A 14,290-nucleotide genomic window follows, 5' to 3' on the forward strand; every position below is an offset into this window, starting at 1 on the left:
TTATAAATAAGCATAGAGTAAAGGAAAGCTAGATCCTGATCTTCATCTGACTGGCCTCATTCTGATCTTGGACAAGATATGGAGAGCATCTCCTGTTACACGGTGATTCCCCCATTCCAGCCTGGCCTCCGATCCTTTCTACTTTCTACTTTGTTTCCCTGTATTCACTTCCAAATGTCTTTTCTTACACCTGTATTGAGTTTATTCTCTTTTCTACCCTAAACTTCTTGGATTGAACAACTTGAACAGTTTCTTAAAGGGCCCTCCTCTCCCTTGGCAGGCAATCTAGCTTGCAAGTTTTCTTCCAAGTAGCCCTTATTTGTGGTATATTATCTTATGGAATAAAATATGGAATATTATTTTAACATTCAGCTTTAGATAGTCTTTTCTATTTTGATTTCTTCACTGACTTTTCATTCATTAGACGTATGTTTAAAATTTCTTAAATAGCAGCTCGGAGAGTTTGTGAAAAAGAGATAAATCTCTGACCTGGGGCATCATGGTCAGAGAATACTATCAAATTACATTTGGCACCGATTTCCTTCATTTGGAGTGATAGCCACTTGGTGGCCTTAACCAGTATCAGCAGTTTTTATAAATTTCCAGGTTTGCTTGAAAATAACGTACATTCTCTAATCGGACATAGAGTTCTCAAAGATCCATCTTTCTTAAGCTGTACTTTATAACGGCCTCATTAATTTGCTTCAGAGCTGTGTCAACACCACCTGGGACTGTGGGCTTGCCTGTTTCTCTTCACACATCCATCAGCTTCACCTCTGTCTTGAGGCTATGCCTGTTAGAAGCTCACGGATTCAGAATTGCCCTCCTAGTAAATTATTCTCCAGGTTATTATTTAACAGCCTCCTTTATCCCTGGCACTGTCTTGCCCGTTGGTCTCCTTTTTGTCTGATGCTAATGTAACCAGGCTACTTCCTTTTGGGGTCAGAACGTAAAGGTAATTTTTCCTTCATGCTGCTGTCAGCCTCAGGAGGCAGCAAAGGATCAGCCAGTCACTTAGGACCAAAGACAGGAAAAAACATCATCAATAAGCAAATGACATTTCAGTGATATATCTATCCACTGTAGTTTAAATCCCTCCATGTACAATGGACCAGGAGGCAGGGGAGGGCTGCTAGCCCCCCACCCTGGGAGGATGCCAGGGAGCCATGCCATCCTATATGAACTGTACCTCAGCGTGACCACATGGCTGACAAGGGGCAGTTTAGTTATGGCGGTAGCCGCTGACCAGAGAGGATTACAAAGGAAAACTTGTGTCCCACCCCAGTGAAATACATGGCCCACACACTGGGTATGATGGCCACCATGTACCATGGAAAGAAACACCAGACTTCGTGGTGCTGAAAACACTTGCTAGAAGCAAAACCGTATGTCTGGTCCCACGACCAGGTTGAACTCCCAACTCCCAGGAAAAGAGGGCACAGAAGACCCTTAATTCCACCACCGGAAACAGAAACAGAAGCCAGGTGCACTACAGGCCCACGAAGGCAATCAAACAGAGAAAACAGGGACCAGGGACTGTGGAGCCACTGGTGACACACAGCTGGGGCTGGCACAAGGCTCTGCCCCACCGCAATACGCAGGCCTGAGGTTTTAGCAAATTATTTTTAAAAGCTAGGAAGCTGGGGGCAGAGGAATGGAAGGAGGAAGGGCATATGGATACGGTCATTATATTCAATACACACATGTGACGATGGAACCACATCCCTTGAGGGGAGGAGTGGGATGGGGAAAGAAGAGGAAGAACAGTGGAAAGAATGACACTAATCAAGATGCAAAGTACTCCTAATCTGACTTATTGAGGTGAGACCCCTTTGTACAAGTACTTGAAGGTAATAACAAAAAAGAAGAATAAGGTTTTGAAGTTAATTATTAAAGAAATCTTAACTAGATAAATATTAAGAATTAAGTTAAAAATTTCTAGGTGCCTATTCCTGTTTGCCTTTCAAAAAAGACTCCTTAGTTTTTTAGAGAGCTGGAAGGAAAAGTCTGCAAATGAAATTACCCTGGCTGGAATTCGTTTGAAATAAGCCTGGTTCAGTGGAGGCCCTGGGTGGGTGAGACACTGCCAACCAGTGCTGAAGCTGAGCGCCATGCACCAACCGATCACACATGCTCTATCCTGTGGCCAACTTTCCCAGCAGACCCCTGTCAACCGTGACGTTCACACCCAGCTCAGCACAGACGTTCCTGTACTCACCATCACCCAAGCACTCACCAGCGTCAAAGGAGCCGTCTTTGTGAATGGGAACAAGGACATGGGACAGGGAGCCAGAGTTGGTCTTCCCAGCCCCCTCCAGCTGGACCAGCTGCAGACGCGGCGTTGTCTCAGGCGGGAAGCGGTAGAACTGGAAGGTGAAATATACAGTCTTTGGCCATGGTGCTCCGCGGTAGTCCTGGGCCACTCTGAATTCAACAACAGCTCTGAATTAATCATGCGTCCACAGAAGCGCTGGGTGTGGCACTTGCAGGGACACCTCCAGACACCACAGCTCCCAAGCTGCCACGGTCACCAGTAAGAACAGCTTCCTGTGAGCTCAGCAGCAGACGGGCTGCAGCTGCACCAGCCGTAATGACCACCTGGAAAGGCTGTTCTGAGAGCCACACTAATGTCTGAGAATTGGCAACCATGGTCCCTATTTTAATTAAGGACAGAAGACTGGGCAAAGCATGTTTCCAGCACCTAGAATGGCTCTGTGTGCTCTAGCCAAGATAAAACCCAAGCAGATGGCATTTCCAAGGTTTCTAACACATACGAAAAAAAAAAAATGACAACTGTATAAGGATATGGATAAGCCGGGCGCCAGTGGCTCACACCTGTCATCCTATCTACAGGAGGCTGAGATCTGAGGATCTTGGTTCAGAGCCAGCCTGGGCAGAAAAGTCCATGAGACTCTTATCTCCAATAAACACCACTAGAAAACCGGAAGTGGCGCCGTGGCTCAAGCGGTAGAGTGCTCGCCTTGAGCTGAAGAGTGCAGGGACAGCACCCAAGCCCAGAGTTCAAGCCCCACAACCGACCCAAAAAAAAAAAAAAAAAAAAAGATGGATACTCTGATTTAATCACTACACATTGAATATATGTATTATCATCCTGTGCCCCCAGAAGTACATATATATATATATATATATATATATATATCTTTGTCCATTAAAAATATGTATTTTTATGAAGTTGAGGATTTAGCTCAGTGGAAGAACATTTGCTGAGCTCCAACCCCAGCATCACAAAAATAATAAAAAGGTTTTTAAAAAAAGGTAAAAAGAAACATTTGTTTTATTTTATTAATTTTTGGTTGCTGGTACTGAGGCTTGAACTCAGAACCTCACCCTATCCCTTAGCTTTTTCACTTAACACTATCATCTACCACATGAGCATGCTCCACTTCTACTTTTTTGGCGATTAATTGGAGATAAGAATCTTCTAGCTTTGTCTGGGCTGGCTTTGAAGCTCGATCCTCAGATCTCAGCCTCTTAAGTAGCTAGGATTATAGGCACAAGCCACTGGCAACTGGCTTCCACTAAAAATATTGAAAGATAATAAATTCATTTTTAAAATAGCACTATAACAATGAAATGCAGGTGGGGGGCGGGGGGGGGAGGAGAATGTAGTTGTGGAGGTAGGAGAAAAGGGATGGTAGGGGAAAAACAAAGGAGGAGGTAACAATGCTTGATAGGAAATGTCCTCATTACCTTGCTCATGTAACTAACCCTTCTGTACAGTATTTTTACAACAAAAAAAATATTTAAAAAAACAACAATAACAACAGACAGCACTGCCAATCTAGAAAAACTTGAGTAGGGAACGTTCTTCAAGGTCTGACCTACAGCACAGCTGCTCTTCGATACAGGAAGCCAAGCAAGAAGATAACAGAGAGGAAATCAAGACTCTACCTGCTGAAGGCAAGAAACTGTAGCACTATCTCGTTGCTGTGCAGACGATCCGATTCTTCCTTCTGAGGGTGAAACCTCACAGGCTCTGCGGGATTGACAGCTTCGACAGGCTGCTTGCTGGCATCGAGGATCTCAGGGAAGCCAGAGGACTGCAGGAGAGCCATGGAGGCTCTCGAGAGCTGGCTTCCAGAGCTGAAACACAAACACCCCTGAGCCCATCTGCCAGGCGAGGGTAGGGACATGGCTGGCCCATCCATACCTCCCTGCCAAAGACTGCCAGTCAGCCAGGTTTGATGGTCCGGCACCTGCTCAACCCTACAATCCCCTCCCCAGACCCCGCCTCACCTCCTGGTCTGAGCCCCCACCACAATGGGGGCATGCAAAGGGGTGAAGGGCAGCTCCTGCAGGGTGTCAGCAATGGGGGTTTCCAGGACCAAAGAAGTCTGGCTCAGGTCAGCCTCCAGGTGAGAGATCCTGCCTTCCAACGGGAATGCCTGCTGGACAAAGGGAAAGTAAGGACTCTAGGTGAAGAAAAGGATCCCAGCGTTGGTGTCCGTGAAGCCCAGCAAAGCTGGGATCTGAGGGGACTAAGCTGTGAGGCTAACTGACAAGATAGGCCTGGTTACATTTTAATTACAGATTAATAATGAGTGGTTCTAGTATGAGTATTTCCCATGCAATACTTGACACAAGGAAAAATTATTTGTTATTTTATCTGAAGTTCAGAGTTAGCCTGTATTTCCTATTGTATCCTTATTGGTGAATCAAAGGGCAATAAATAAGGAGTTGTCAATTCCATAAACAGGTCGATATGCAGGCGAAGGCTGGTGGCTAGGATGTTAATTGGGATCTAAGCGGGTTTATGGAAGGTTCCTTCTGAACTCACATTGTGGCACCCAGCCCCTGACTGGCAAACCTGGATGTTATTCCAATCCCCACATCCATGAATTTTCTAGTCTCTCATTTGTATCCACCTTCCTCACCCCTCCAAGGCAGAAGATGGTCTGCAGGAAGAACAGGGTCTACAGATCCAGAACATTCTCTCTCAGCCTGGATTCCTGCATTTGTGGTTTCAGTTCCAAAGTGTGAACCCCAAAACCAGAGGTAAGCTCACACCATGTCCAAGTGGCCAGGATAAGATGAGCAAGCTCTTCCTAAACACATGAGCTGCACATGTGTTTTCTAACAGGGTAGCCTAGATCAGTAAGAAGGAACTGGTTTTCTTCAGCACACATCCACTGAGGCCAGAGGTGTGATCTGCAGGTGGGCTGGCTGGCTCTCCGTGTGAATTCCCACACAGAACTGAGCTCAGCCTGAACCAGGGCGGGGCTCTGCTGCTTCCTTAGGCAGCAAGGAGAGTCTGGGGCCAGAGACCTGCCTCAGCCTCCATCGATGGCTCCAGCCAGCTCCTCCTTTCGTGTAGCTCCAATGATGGCTTAACTCTTGTCTCAGGCAGACAAACCGAAATCAAGCACTGGGCCAAGAACTGAGGTCACACTCTTGTCTCTCAGACCGAGCGGTAGTTACTGTCTGAGGCCTGAAAGAGCAGTGCCCCATCCCACCCTATTGCAGCCCACCAAGGTCCTTGCCACCTAACCAAGGGCCAGATGGGGGACATGAGAAGTGGGCCAGGGCACTTACCACCTGGGAACCATCTGGAAGCTGAGGAGGGGACTTGGCTATGAGAAGTGGAGCTGGAGATTGCGGGGAGGCTGCCAGCTGGGAAAGGGACAACTGGAAGACAAGAGAGTTCAAGTGAGGCACTCATCATGCTATGGGCATCCCCAACGCATGCCTGTGTGTGCACGTACACACACACACACACACACACACACACACACACACACACACACACACGCGCGCACACAGAGGCATGCACACACGAACATGTATATACACACATGCACACATGCTCGCACACACACACACACACACACACACACACACACCAGCACAAACTCAAGGGAATGGAGGACAACTGGGGATCCTGAGGCAGAAGCACACGGCGTCTGCGGTCTCCTGGCCGGTGGCTGCTCTGGAACCCAGAACCATCCTTAAAGTTCCTCGATTCCAGTTATAGACAGGTGTGATTCTCTGAGCTCTCCCACATCGTAGATTGGAATTTTAAAACACCATGTGAAAGTGAACAGAGATAAGAGTCTCAGCTACATGGGTGGGCTGGTCGTAACCCCCCTGGCTGAGGACAGATAGCGGAGGACGGGTCCTCAGCCACAAAGTGACCGTCACGTGACCTTTTTGCCTGTCTCCTCACCTACGAGAAGGGACGAAAAGGGAACCCAAGATGCTGGACCACTGTCAGAATGAAGTGCAATTCCTGTCACCTGGAAAGCCTTCTATATAAAGATTTACATTTGTATTTGGAAAGTGAATGCCGCCATATAAAGGCTGGCGTGGAGGGAGGCATGGGGTCCATGCTCCAACTGAGACACATGTGTCACCTGTGCATGCCACCCAGGACTGTTCACTGCTGGCAAGGCCAGCTGACCCAGAGATGGAGGCAGCAGATGAAGGGGGGGGGAGGGGGGGGGGGGGGGAGGGGGGGAGGGGGGGGGGGGGGGGGCGGGGGAGGGGGGCAGAGGGGGGGGGTATCCTTCAGCCTAGCGGCACCTTCAGAGAGCAGGAGAGGTCTTCACAGTGTTTAGCTTCCCTCCAACCCCACAGGTGTCATTGAGCCATCTCTACTGTGCCCCCTGAACTCTTACAGCTGTTGTAGGACCCACTACAGGGAATGCTCTGGGTGAGGCCAGGAAATGGCCCTGGACAAACACAGTTCACCTGGACCCAGCTTCTAAGCTGTGTCCATAGCTGGAGAAGCCTGGCTATTGAACGTCTCCATTTTCCTAAAAATTCTATTGCTGGAGTGGCGTGGGCAGGCAACATTGCCAGGACAAACATGTGCATGCACGTGCGGGGCTGAAGCCACCAGGAGCCAGAGGTGAACACCTGGTGACTCAGGATCAGAGGCATGGCGGCACGGGGGCATCCGAGCCTGCAGAACCGCCAAGTGCCATGCTAGAACAGGCCTTCTCCCCACGCAGGGAAGGCCAGCACTCAGGTGAGTGATATCTGACAGATTTCATGTCTGTCGGCTGTGGCCTGGAATCCCACAGGGACAGCTGCTGCCCTGGGCTCTGGGCACCGGAGCCCCTGCCCCCTTTCCTGGCCCAGTCAGTTCTGGGAGAGGAAAGAGGGGAAGATCACAACTTGGTGTCTCAGGACACCAAAGCAAGACCATCACTCCTGAGCAGTCTCACCTCTGACATAATTGCCGGGGAGAACGGTATTTTCTGAGTGTTGAAACATGCCTTAGATGGCAAAGTGGAAGATCATTACGAGTCGGCAGGAAGCCGCCACCCTGACAGCCCCACGCTGTGAGGCAGTCAGCGCGTCAGATCAGTCTGTGGCACGGGGCACCCCACGCACAGCCAGCAGCCTCCGCCCCAGGGGCACGGAGGCAGGGCTTTCTCGCCCCAGAGTGTTCCCGTCCCTTGTTCTGGACTCTCAGGCAGCTCTGCCTGGCCTGGACTTACCCCTGGTCCCACAGGCGAGTCCTGGGTGGCAGCGAGAACCTGGGATGCTGGTGCAGGCGGGCCTGGGGGGAAGCACAAGGCGCCATCAGACTCTGCGGGGCCGGGGCTGAGCCCCAGCGCTGGCATGCTCTGGCGCCCTGAGCCCCAGGGAAGTCCCAGTGCAGGCACTTCTCCACCCCATCTGCAACTGGCCTGCGGCTCCTCAGATACGGCCCACAGCTCCTCCCAGCATGGGCCCAGAGAAGGGACGCGAGCAAGGCTGCAGGCCGGGCCTCCTTCCTTCTGGACCACGTAGTCTTGCTACGTGAGGGGCAAATGGGATGTGACGCCAACTGGCTACTAAGTTCTCTGATGAGCTCACGCTGTCCGTCTTCTGTCTCCCTCACCCATCGCTGCCCTGGGAGAACGGGCTCTGAGGCATGCCAGCCTTAGCAGTGCCATGGCTGCCAACACAGAGACTTCTGAGCAGACACTGCCGAGGCCGCAGCCGGCTGGCCCTCTACTCCCTGCTCAGCACAGCACCGCTGACTCAAGGTGCAGGTGTTTGAGGAAGAGTCGAGAAGAATCAAGGCCAGTCCCCAGAGGGAGGGGCTGAGAGGACTGGGGCCCTAGAAAGGCCAAGCGTGTTTCTATCCACAGGACGGGCAGCTGGCATCGCCTCAGCCTTCTTCCTCAGGCTGCGCACATGGGCTGCGCGGTGGCAGCATGGAGGCTGAAGGAAGGAAGACCAAGTTGTCCCTGTGAGTCGTCGACAGCCAGGCGCCAGCTCAGTCCCTCCACATATGCCACCACCTCCTGTCCAGTGCGGCCAGCACGTGAGGTGAGCCCCGGGTACTTGCCTATGGGTGACCTGTCTGTGGGTGACCTTAAAAGTTGGGACATGGTGCCTCACATCAGACTAGGAAGATGGAGGCTCAAATCCAGCCTGGGCAAAAAGTTAGCAGACCCTCATCTCAGTCAAAAAGCCAGCCTGGTATTGAATGTCTCTATAGAAAGGGCATAAGTAGGATAATACCATCTTAGGCAAGCCCCAGGCAAAAATGCGAGGACTTACCTGAACTATAAAGCAAAAAAGGCTGGGAGGAGCGGCTCAAGTATAAGCACCTATCAAACTCAAGATGGAGTTCAAACACCAGCACCACCAATGGAGCCCATCTCTAAAGCACATCGTCCCCCAATGTCCCCCTCCTACTGGACTTCCAGAATAACCTGAACCTCCTAGAACCTGCGTCCTCACCCTGGCTCCATCTGGCCACCTGTCCCTCTCATGTGGCCATCCGCCAGCACCTCCCTGGCTCTCCTACAGCCTCTGCTGCCCAGGTTCCCACATGGCCCACATCTGCCACGACAAGTCTGCAAACCATCCCCAAGCTCCCCAGCGCACAACAGCCCTGGAACGACCCCAAGGCCTGTGCTTCCAGTTCTATACCAACCACCTCCTGCGCCACTCCAGGCCACCCACGCACCCAGGAGCAAGCACCTCAGCCCAGCACCACCCGTGTCCACACGCCACCCCAGCCTCTGCCAGAATCCAGCTAAGGAGGACACAGGCTTGCCCAGGGACAGGGTCTAGTGGAGGCCCTGGGAGGGCTCATTAATGAGGTCAGGATGGGGGGAGAGGCCAGGCCACCTGCGGTAACCCACCTACCCAGCCCTTACACCAGGCACAGCTCACCAAGCAGCTCCCCCCTGGGCCACGCCACCCTCCTGGGAAGTGCCCCCCTCCTGGCTCACTCTTTTTAACATGAGCACCCCACTAATGTGGTTCCAAGGAACTCAGACACCTGTCAGGAGCCTGTGGATCCAGAAATACGCCCCCTGCTTGGAAGGAGCTAGCACAGCACTGGGAGAGTTCGGCTCAGCTTCATGAGCTCAGCTCATGAAGGCAATGCAGACATGGCCGCTGTGGCCTGGCTCCCTCCACACCCTGCCCTTCCCAGGCCCCCTGATCTGCTAGACAATGCAAGGGCCACACACAACCCACGGCCTCCTCCGTCTACAGAAGCCTAAAGATGAAACAGAAAAGCTATTTTGTTCCAACCTACATTGGGACTTGGAAAACTCTGCAGGCTGATTTTGGTTAACTAGGAAAAATTGCAGGAAATGGCTCCATTATCTTGAGCTAAGAGTAAAGCTGGCGCTGAGAGCCCGGCCTCCGCACATCCTCCCCGCGACGACGGGGCCGCGCCGGCCAGAAGACACCATCGAAAGCCATTAAACCTTCCCGCGTGCTGCTTCCCCCCCAAGTCTCAAATTAGGGTTTCGTGTGGTATGGTTTTTCTGGTAATTCTTCCTATTGTGACTTACGGTGTGATTTTTACAGTAATGTAGCCTAAAAAGGCCGTTTTCAAAGACACCTGCTGTGAACCAGGGGGAGAGGCGGTGAGGCCTGCATGGAGGACACAGGCAGGAGCGCAGCGTGACTCGGTGTCCCCGCTCACTGCCTACAGCGCTGCGTCCTGCTCAGGGAGCAGTGTCCTGGGCAGAGCCACCCTGCTTCTCCCACACAATTTCCACCTCAGCCACTGGTCCCCGGGGCCACAAACACATGAACAACACTGCAGGAAAGACTGAAGTGTCAGAAGAGTGCACTTATGCCAACGTGGCACATTCTGTGCACCAGGCAGTGCCAGGAGGGAGGAGGGAGGCCAGGCAACGAGCAGATGTAGGGTGAGAGTGCAGGTGAGCACTCCCAGATGTGCCGGCGCATCTTCGCACTGCAGAGGGTTAGTTACACATGGTCACTCCGGTGTCCCAGTCAGGTCTGTCACCATGGCCCAGCAGGGCCAGGAGATGCACCTGGCTCAACTACTGACCCCAATCAGCGCAGGATTAAGATCAAGCTCCACAGCCACCGCTGTGAACCACAGCTGCTTCTCCCCAGCGTGAGCCCCCACAGCTGGCACCCTCCCTGGACAGGGCCGAAAGCAGAGGTGGCACTCTCCAGCAGGCTCATCGCCTCAGCTCGTGGCTCTGCTGCTCCATCAAGGTCCCCCATCAGGGGACAGCAGTGTCCCCCAGCAACCTTCTCAGTTCTGTGTCAGATTTCCACGGCCAGGGAAGGGGAGTTTCAGAAGAGGGGCTTGGAGACTCCATCACCTGTCTTGGAAGTCCCTGAGCGGCCATTGGTCCCAGAAGCTCTGCCTGTCAATCAGTGCGATGTCTGTTGCCATAAGAAGGGAACATGGCACGGAGGAAGGCAAAGGACAGTGCCCTTCCCATCCCGACTTCCTAATGATCCACACTGCTGACGCTTTACCACATGCCTGCACTCAGCCAGGGCCACAGAAGATACAAATGCCAGTACACCACTGATAGGGGACAGGGAAGGGGTTCTGCCAGGCCTCATCCCAGGTGGGACAGTGCCAAGGACCACATAACAACCTGGATTCTGAGGACACATGACCAGGGTCCCCAGAGCATCGAGCAACAATCCAGCAAGAGGTGCCCTGCACAGGAGGCAACATTAGACCCTTCGGCACTGAATGCACACTGCCCTCCTGAGATGCCCGCTACAGAGGAACATAGAACCAGGAGGCAGGTGCTGGGCTCAATGAATGACCACCCCATGGTCAGCTACCTGATGGGAGCGCCAAAGCCCTGGAGGAAGAGCGAGAAGGGAGGGCAGGAGGAGGAGACTGTTGCCTAGCAACTAGCAGCAGCTCTGGGAAGGCAGGAAAAGGCCCTGGGCCTAGGGCCAGGCAAAGGAGCAGTGTGACCACGTCACAGACAGGGAGAGGAGGAAGGAACCATTGCCACCACCAAAAGGTACGGTCACTGGATCTAAAGAAAGATGGCCAAAAGTATCTTCCTGCCACCTCCCTGAGAAAATAAAAGGATGAATCTGTATTGAATGGCATGCTAGACACTGGATTCAGAAAAGCATACCCATCTGAGAGGCTTTTATTCCTATTTGTGGGCCAAAGTCATTCTTCCCAAGATTTTGATCATATGAATAGGAAAAGGAACAAAAGCTGGGAAGAGGTAAAGAGAGAGCCTGGAGACACTAGTGGGACAATGGACTCAGACCAGGGGCAGCCACAGGGCAGCAGTAGCTTGTTTTGGCCGGTCAGACCCCTGTAGAGGGGGAGCTTCCATGACCTTCCCAGAATCTTCACCACCTTCAAGGTCACCCACCTCACCCAGCCCATGTTCCAAACCACCCTGTCACCAGTATTGCCAGAATGTGCCTCACCGTCTGCATAGTGAGCTTCCATTCCTGTCCCAAGGGTGACCAAAAAGCCACCGGATAGCTTTCCAGTCTCCCTGATGGTGGGTGACTGAATGTATCCCGATGCATGGCCAGGACACTGTCTGACAGACAGAATGTTCTAGACAAGCCAAAGGTCCAGCCAGATCATGGCAGGAAGCTAACCCGACACAGATTCCAGGAGACACCACAGATGCATGTTCACAGTGACCCCTGATACAGAGATGTTTTCAGATCTACTAAGCAAACAACTCAAAATTCTGGCACTGCCAGAATGTTCAAAAGCAAAATATGGGTCAAGGAAATCCCTAGCAACAACAACCAAAAGAAAAAGGTGGAGACTGAGCGCCCTCTAGTGGCTCCTCCCACACTCTTCTCACAGTAGGCGCTCCTCCCTGGCAGATTTACAGAGGGAAAAAAATAATAAGGATTATTCATACAGAAAGCCAAAGTACCTCACTTAAGGTGACAGCTACATATCATTAAGATTTCCAAAGGAGCCTTATAAGTTGGTAAAATATTGAAGTATGGAAAGTTCCCATCATAAGTTAAACACTAGTGGATATTTCAGTTTCTTACACAGGGTCTTGGGAGGCAATGTCTTCAAATGCCTGGAACCTGGGCTGGAGGAGATCATATTAGCATGGCATGAATGCTGCCATAAATCCAAATTAAATCAGCCAAATGAAATCAGGTTCCATCACGTGGCTGTGCGGGTCCCCACAGGTAGCAGCTCCTGCTGCAATGATACATTTACACAATCGCTCCATTTCTGATAATTCTAATAACCAAAGTAGTCTCCTCTCTGCCAAGGACAGACGATAAATCTTTTGTAAAGACTTCAAATTGTGTACCCCACTGCTCTGCATATTATGAAGCCAAGGACTGCTTGGCGCACCCCGTAGGATGACGGCTCTCTCTGCACATTCACCAAGGTGCAGAGTAAGAGAAGTAACGCTCACCCTGCCCACACCCACCTGCTGGCTGCAGGACAGGCCGCTGCCCACTGACTCCCAGCTTCTCAAACGTGGCAAAGGCCGGAACCACCAGCATCTGCTCATTGATGATGGTGAGGAAAAGCTGGGAGGCAGCTGCTGTGGAGCAGAGTTGGGGAAGGCCAAGACTGCCCTCAGGAGCCAGCCCCATTCACCCACTCTCAACACATACCCTTTCCTTGGGAAATCATCCTCCAGCCCTTACAACAGGGCCCTGTGTGACCCAGGACTCAATGTCCCCAGCCCTGACCACACTACTGATATGATGTAAGGCCAGTGACAAAAAAACAATGGTCTCTCTCTTGACTCTACTGGAACAACTGAGTAAAACAAGTTCTCTGGTGGGAAAAACCATGGGCAGGAAGTCAACTTTGCAGACAGCAAAGCTGAAAGCGGTAAGGCTTGTAGAAGAGACAGTCAGATCAAGAATGATGGAATCTCACAAGGGCCAGGATCAGCCACGCCTTACACAGCAGATCCCTTCTTTAGAATAAGCTTCTCAGGGCTGGTTTTCTAACCCTGGCACCCGGAGCTGATGATTCACTCCTCCATGGTATTCTACTGGAGACCAGGACTGGGCTGGCAGTAGAGATGAGAAAATGCAGTCCCCACTAGCCAGGTGCTCTGGCATCTCTCCACCTACTGTTGTGAGGACAGTCTTCATCCCTCTTGCCTGGGTGGGCATGTGGCTACTTCTCACCAGCACAGCAGCAGAAGGAACAGTCATGTCTGGGCCAGAGCTGTCCCTAATCAAACAAGCTTCTCAAGGCCTCCCTTTAGCCGACCACTGACCAGCAGTATTTAATATGTCAGCTGCCATGTGAGCCCAGCCATCTCTAACCACGCACAATGTGTTAAAGACAGCAAGAGACAAACCTTCTTGCTTTAAACCATGAGATGTGGGGTTATTTGTTACCATAGCAAAGCTGACTAATATACTTCAAGAACAGGAAAAAATGAAGACGGTACACTGTGAAAGAAAACAGCAGCATCCACTGTGGAGAGAAAGCACTATCAAGAAAGAGCACGACCTCTCTTTGAGCTGGGCTTTGAAGGTCAGGAGGCATTTCCATAAGGAAATGCAAGAAAAGTTTAGTAGAGATAGACAGACAGACAGACAGACAGACAGACAGACAGACAGACAGACAGACATAGATTTTTTAAAAAAAGCTGAGGGTTTTTTGGCTGCACAGCTCACATTTTGAATGCACCAGGCCCTGGGCTTGATCAAGGTAGGGCTAGCCTTGGATACAGATCTTCCTACCTCTGCCTCCTGCATTGCTGGAATTACAGAAACGCTCCACCGTACCTGGCTTGTTTTAGAGATGGAATTTTCTAACATTTTTTTGGGGGGGTGGGGGGGTCAGGGCTGGCCTTGAACCAAGGTCCTTCCCAATCTCATATGTAATTTGGCTTACAATGTTTTTATTATTAAGTAAGACAAGTGGAAAGTAAGATAAACATTCAATTTTTTTACAAACAGATTGAGAGGACAGAATCAGTAACTTAACTTGAAATAAAGACAAAATTAGAGTAGAGCATTAGTCTTGAGCTGAAGAGCTCAGGGACCATGCCCAGACCCAGGGTTCAAGCCCCACAACCAACAGAAAAAAAAATTAGAA

The 14,290-nt window shown here is 51.2% G+C and overlaps 1 protein-coding gene across 1 annotated transcript; it reads right to left on the reverse strand.

Moving 5' to 3' along the window:
• Positions 1–2,236: 2,236 nt before the first annotated feature.
• LOC138805496 (nephrocystin-4-like) lies at positions 2,237–12,767 on the reverse strand (the record flags this gene model as incomplete). Its single annotated transcript, XM_069990287.1, has 6 exons — positions 2,237–2,424; positions 3,913–4,104; positions 4,258–4,406; positions 5,554–5,646; positions 7,464–7,525; positions 12,651–12,767. Coding segments are annotated over 6 exons (801 nt in total), but the record flags the coding sequence as incomplete, so codon positions are not given.
• Between the last annotated feature and the right edge of the window lie 1,523 nt (positions 12,768–14,290).

Source organism: Dipodomys merriami, unplaced genomic scaffold (genome assembly GCF_024711535.1).
Source record: "Dipodomys merriami isolate MVZ:Mamm:240054 unplaced genomic scaffold, mDipMer1.0.p SCAF_3962, whole genome shotgun sequence".
NCBI lineage: Eukaryota > Metazoa > Chordata > Mammalia > Rodentia > Heteromyidae > Dipodomys > Dipodomys merriami.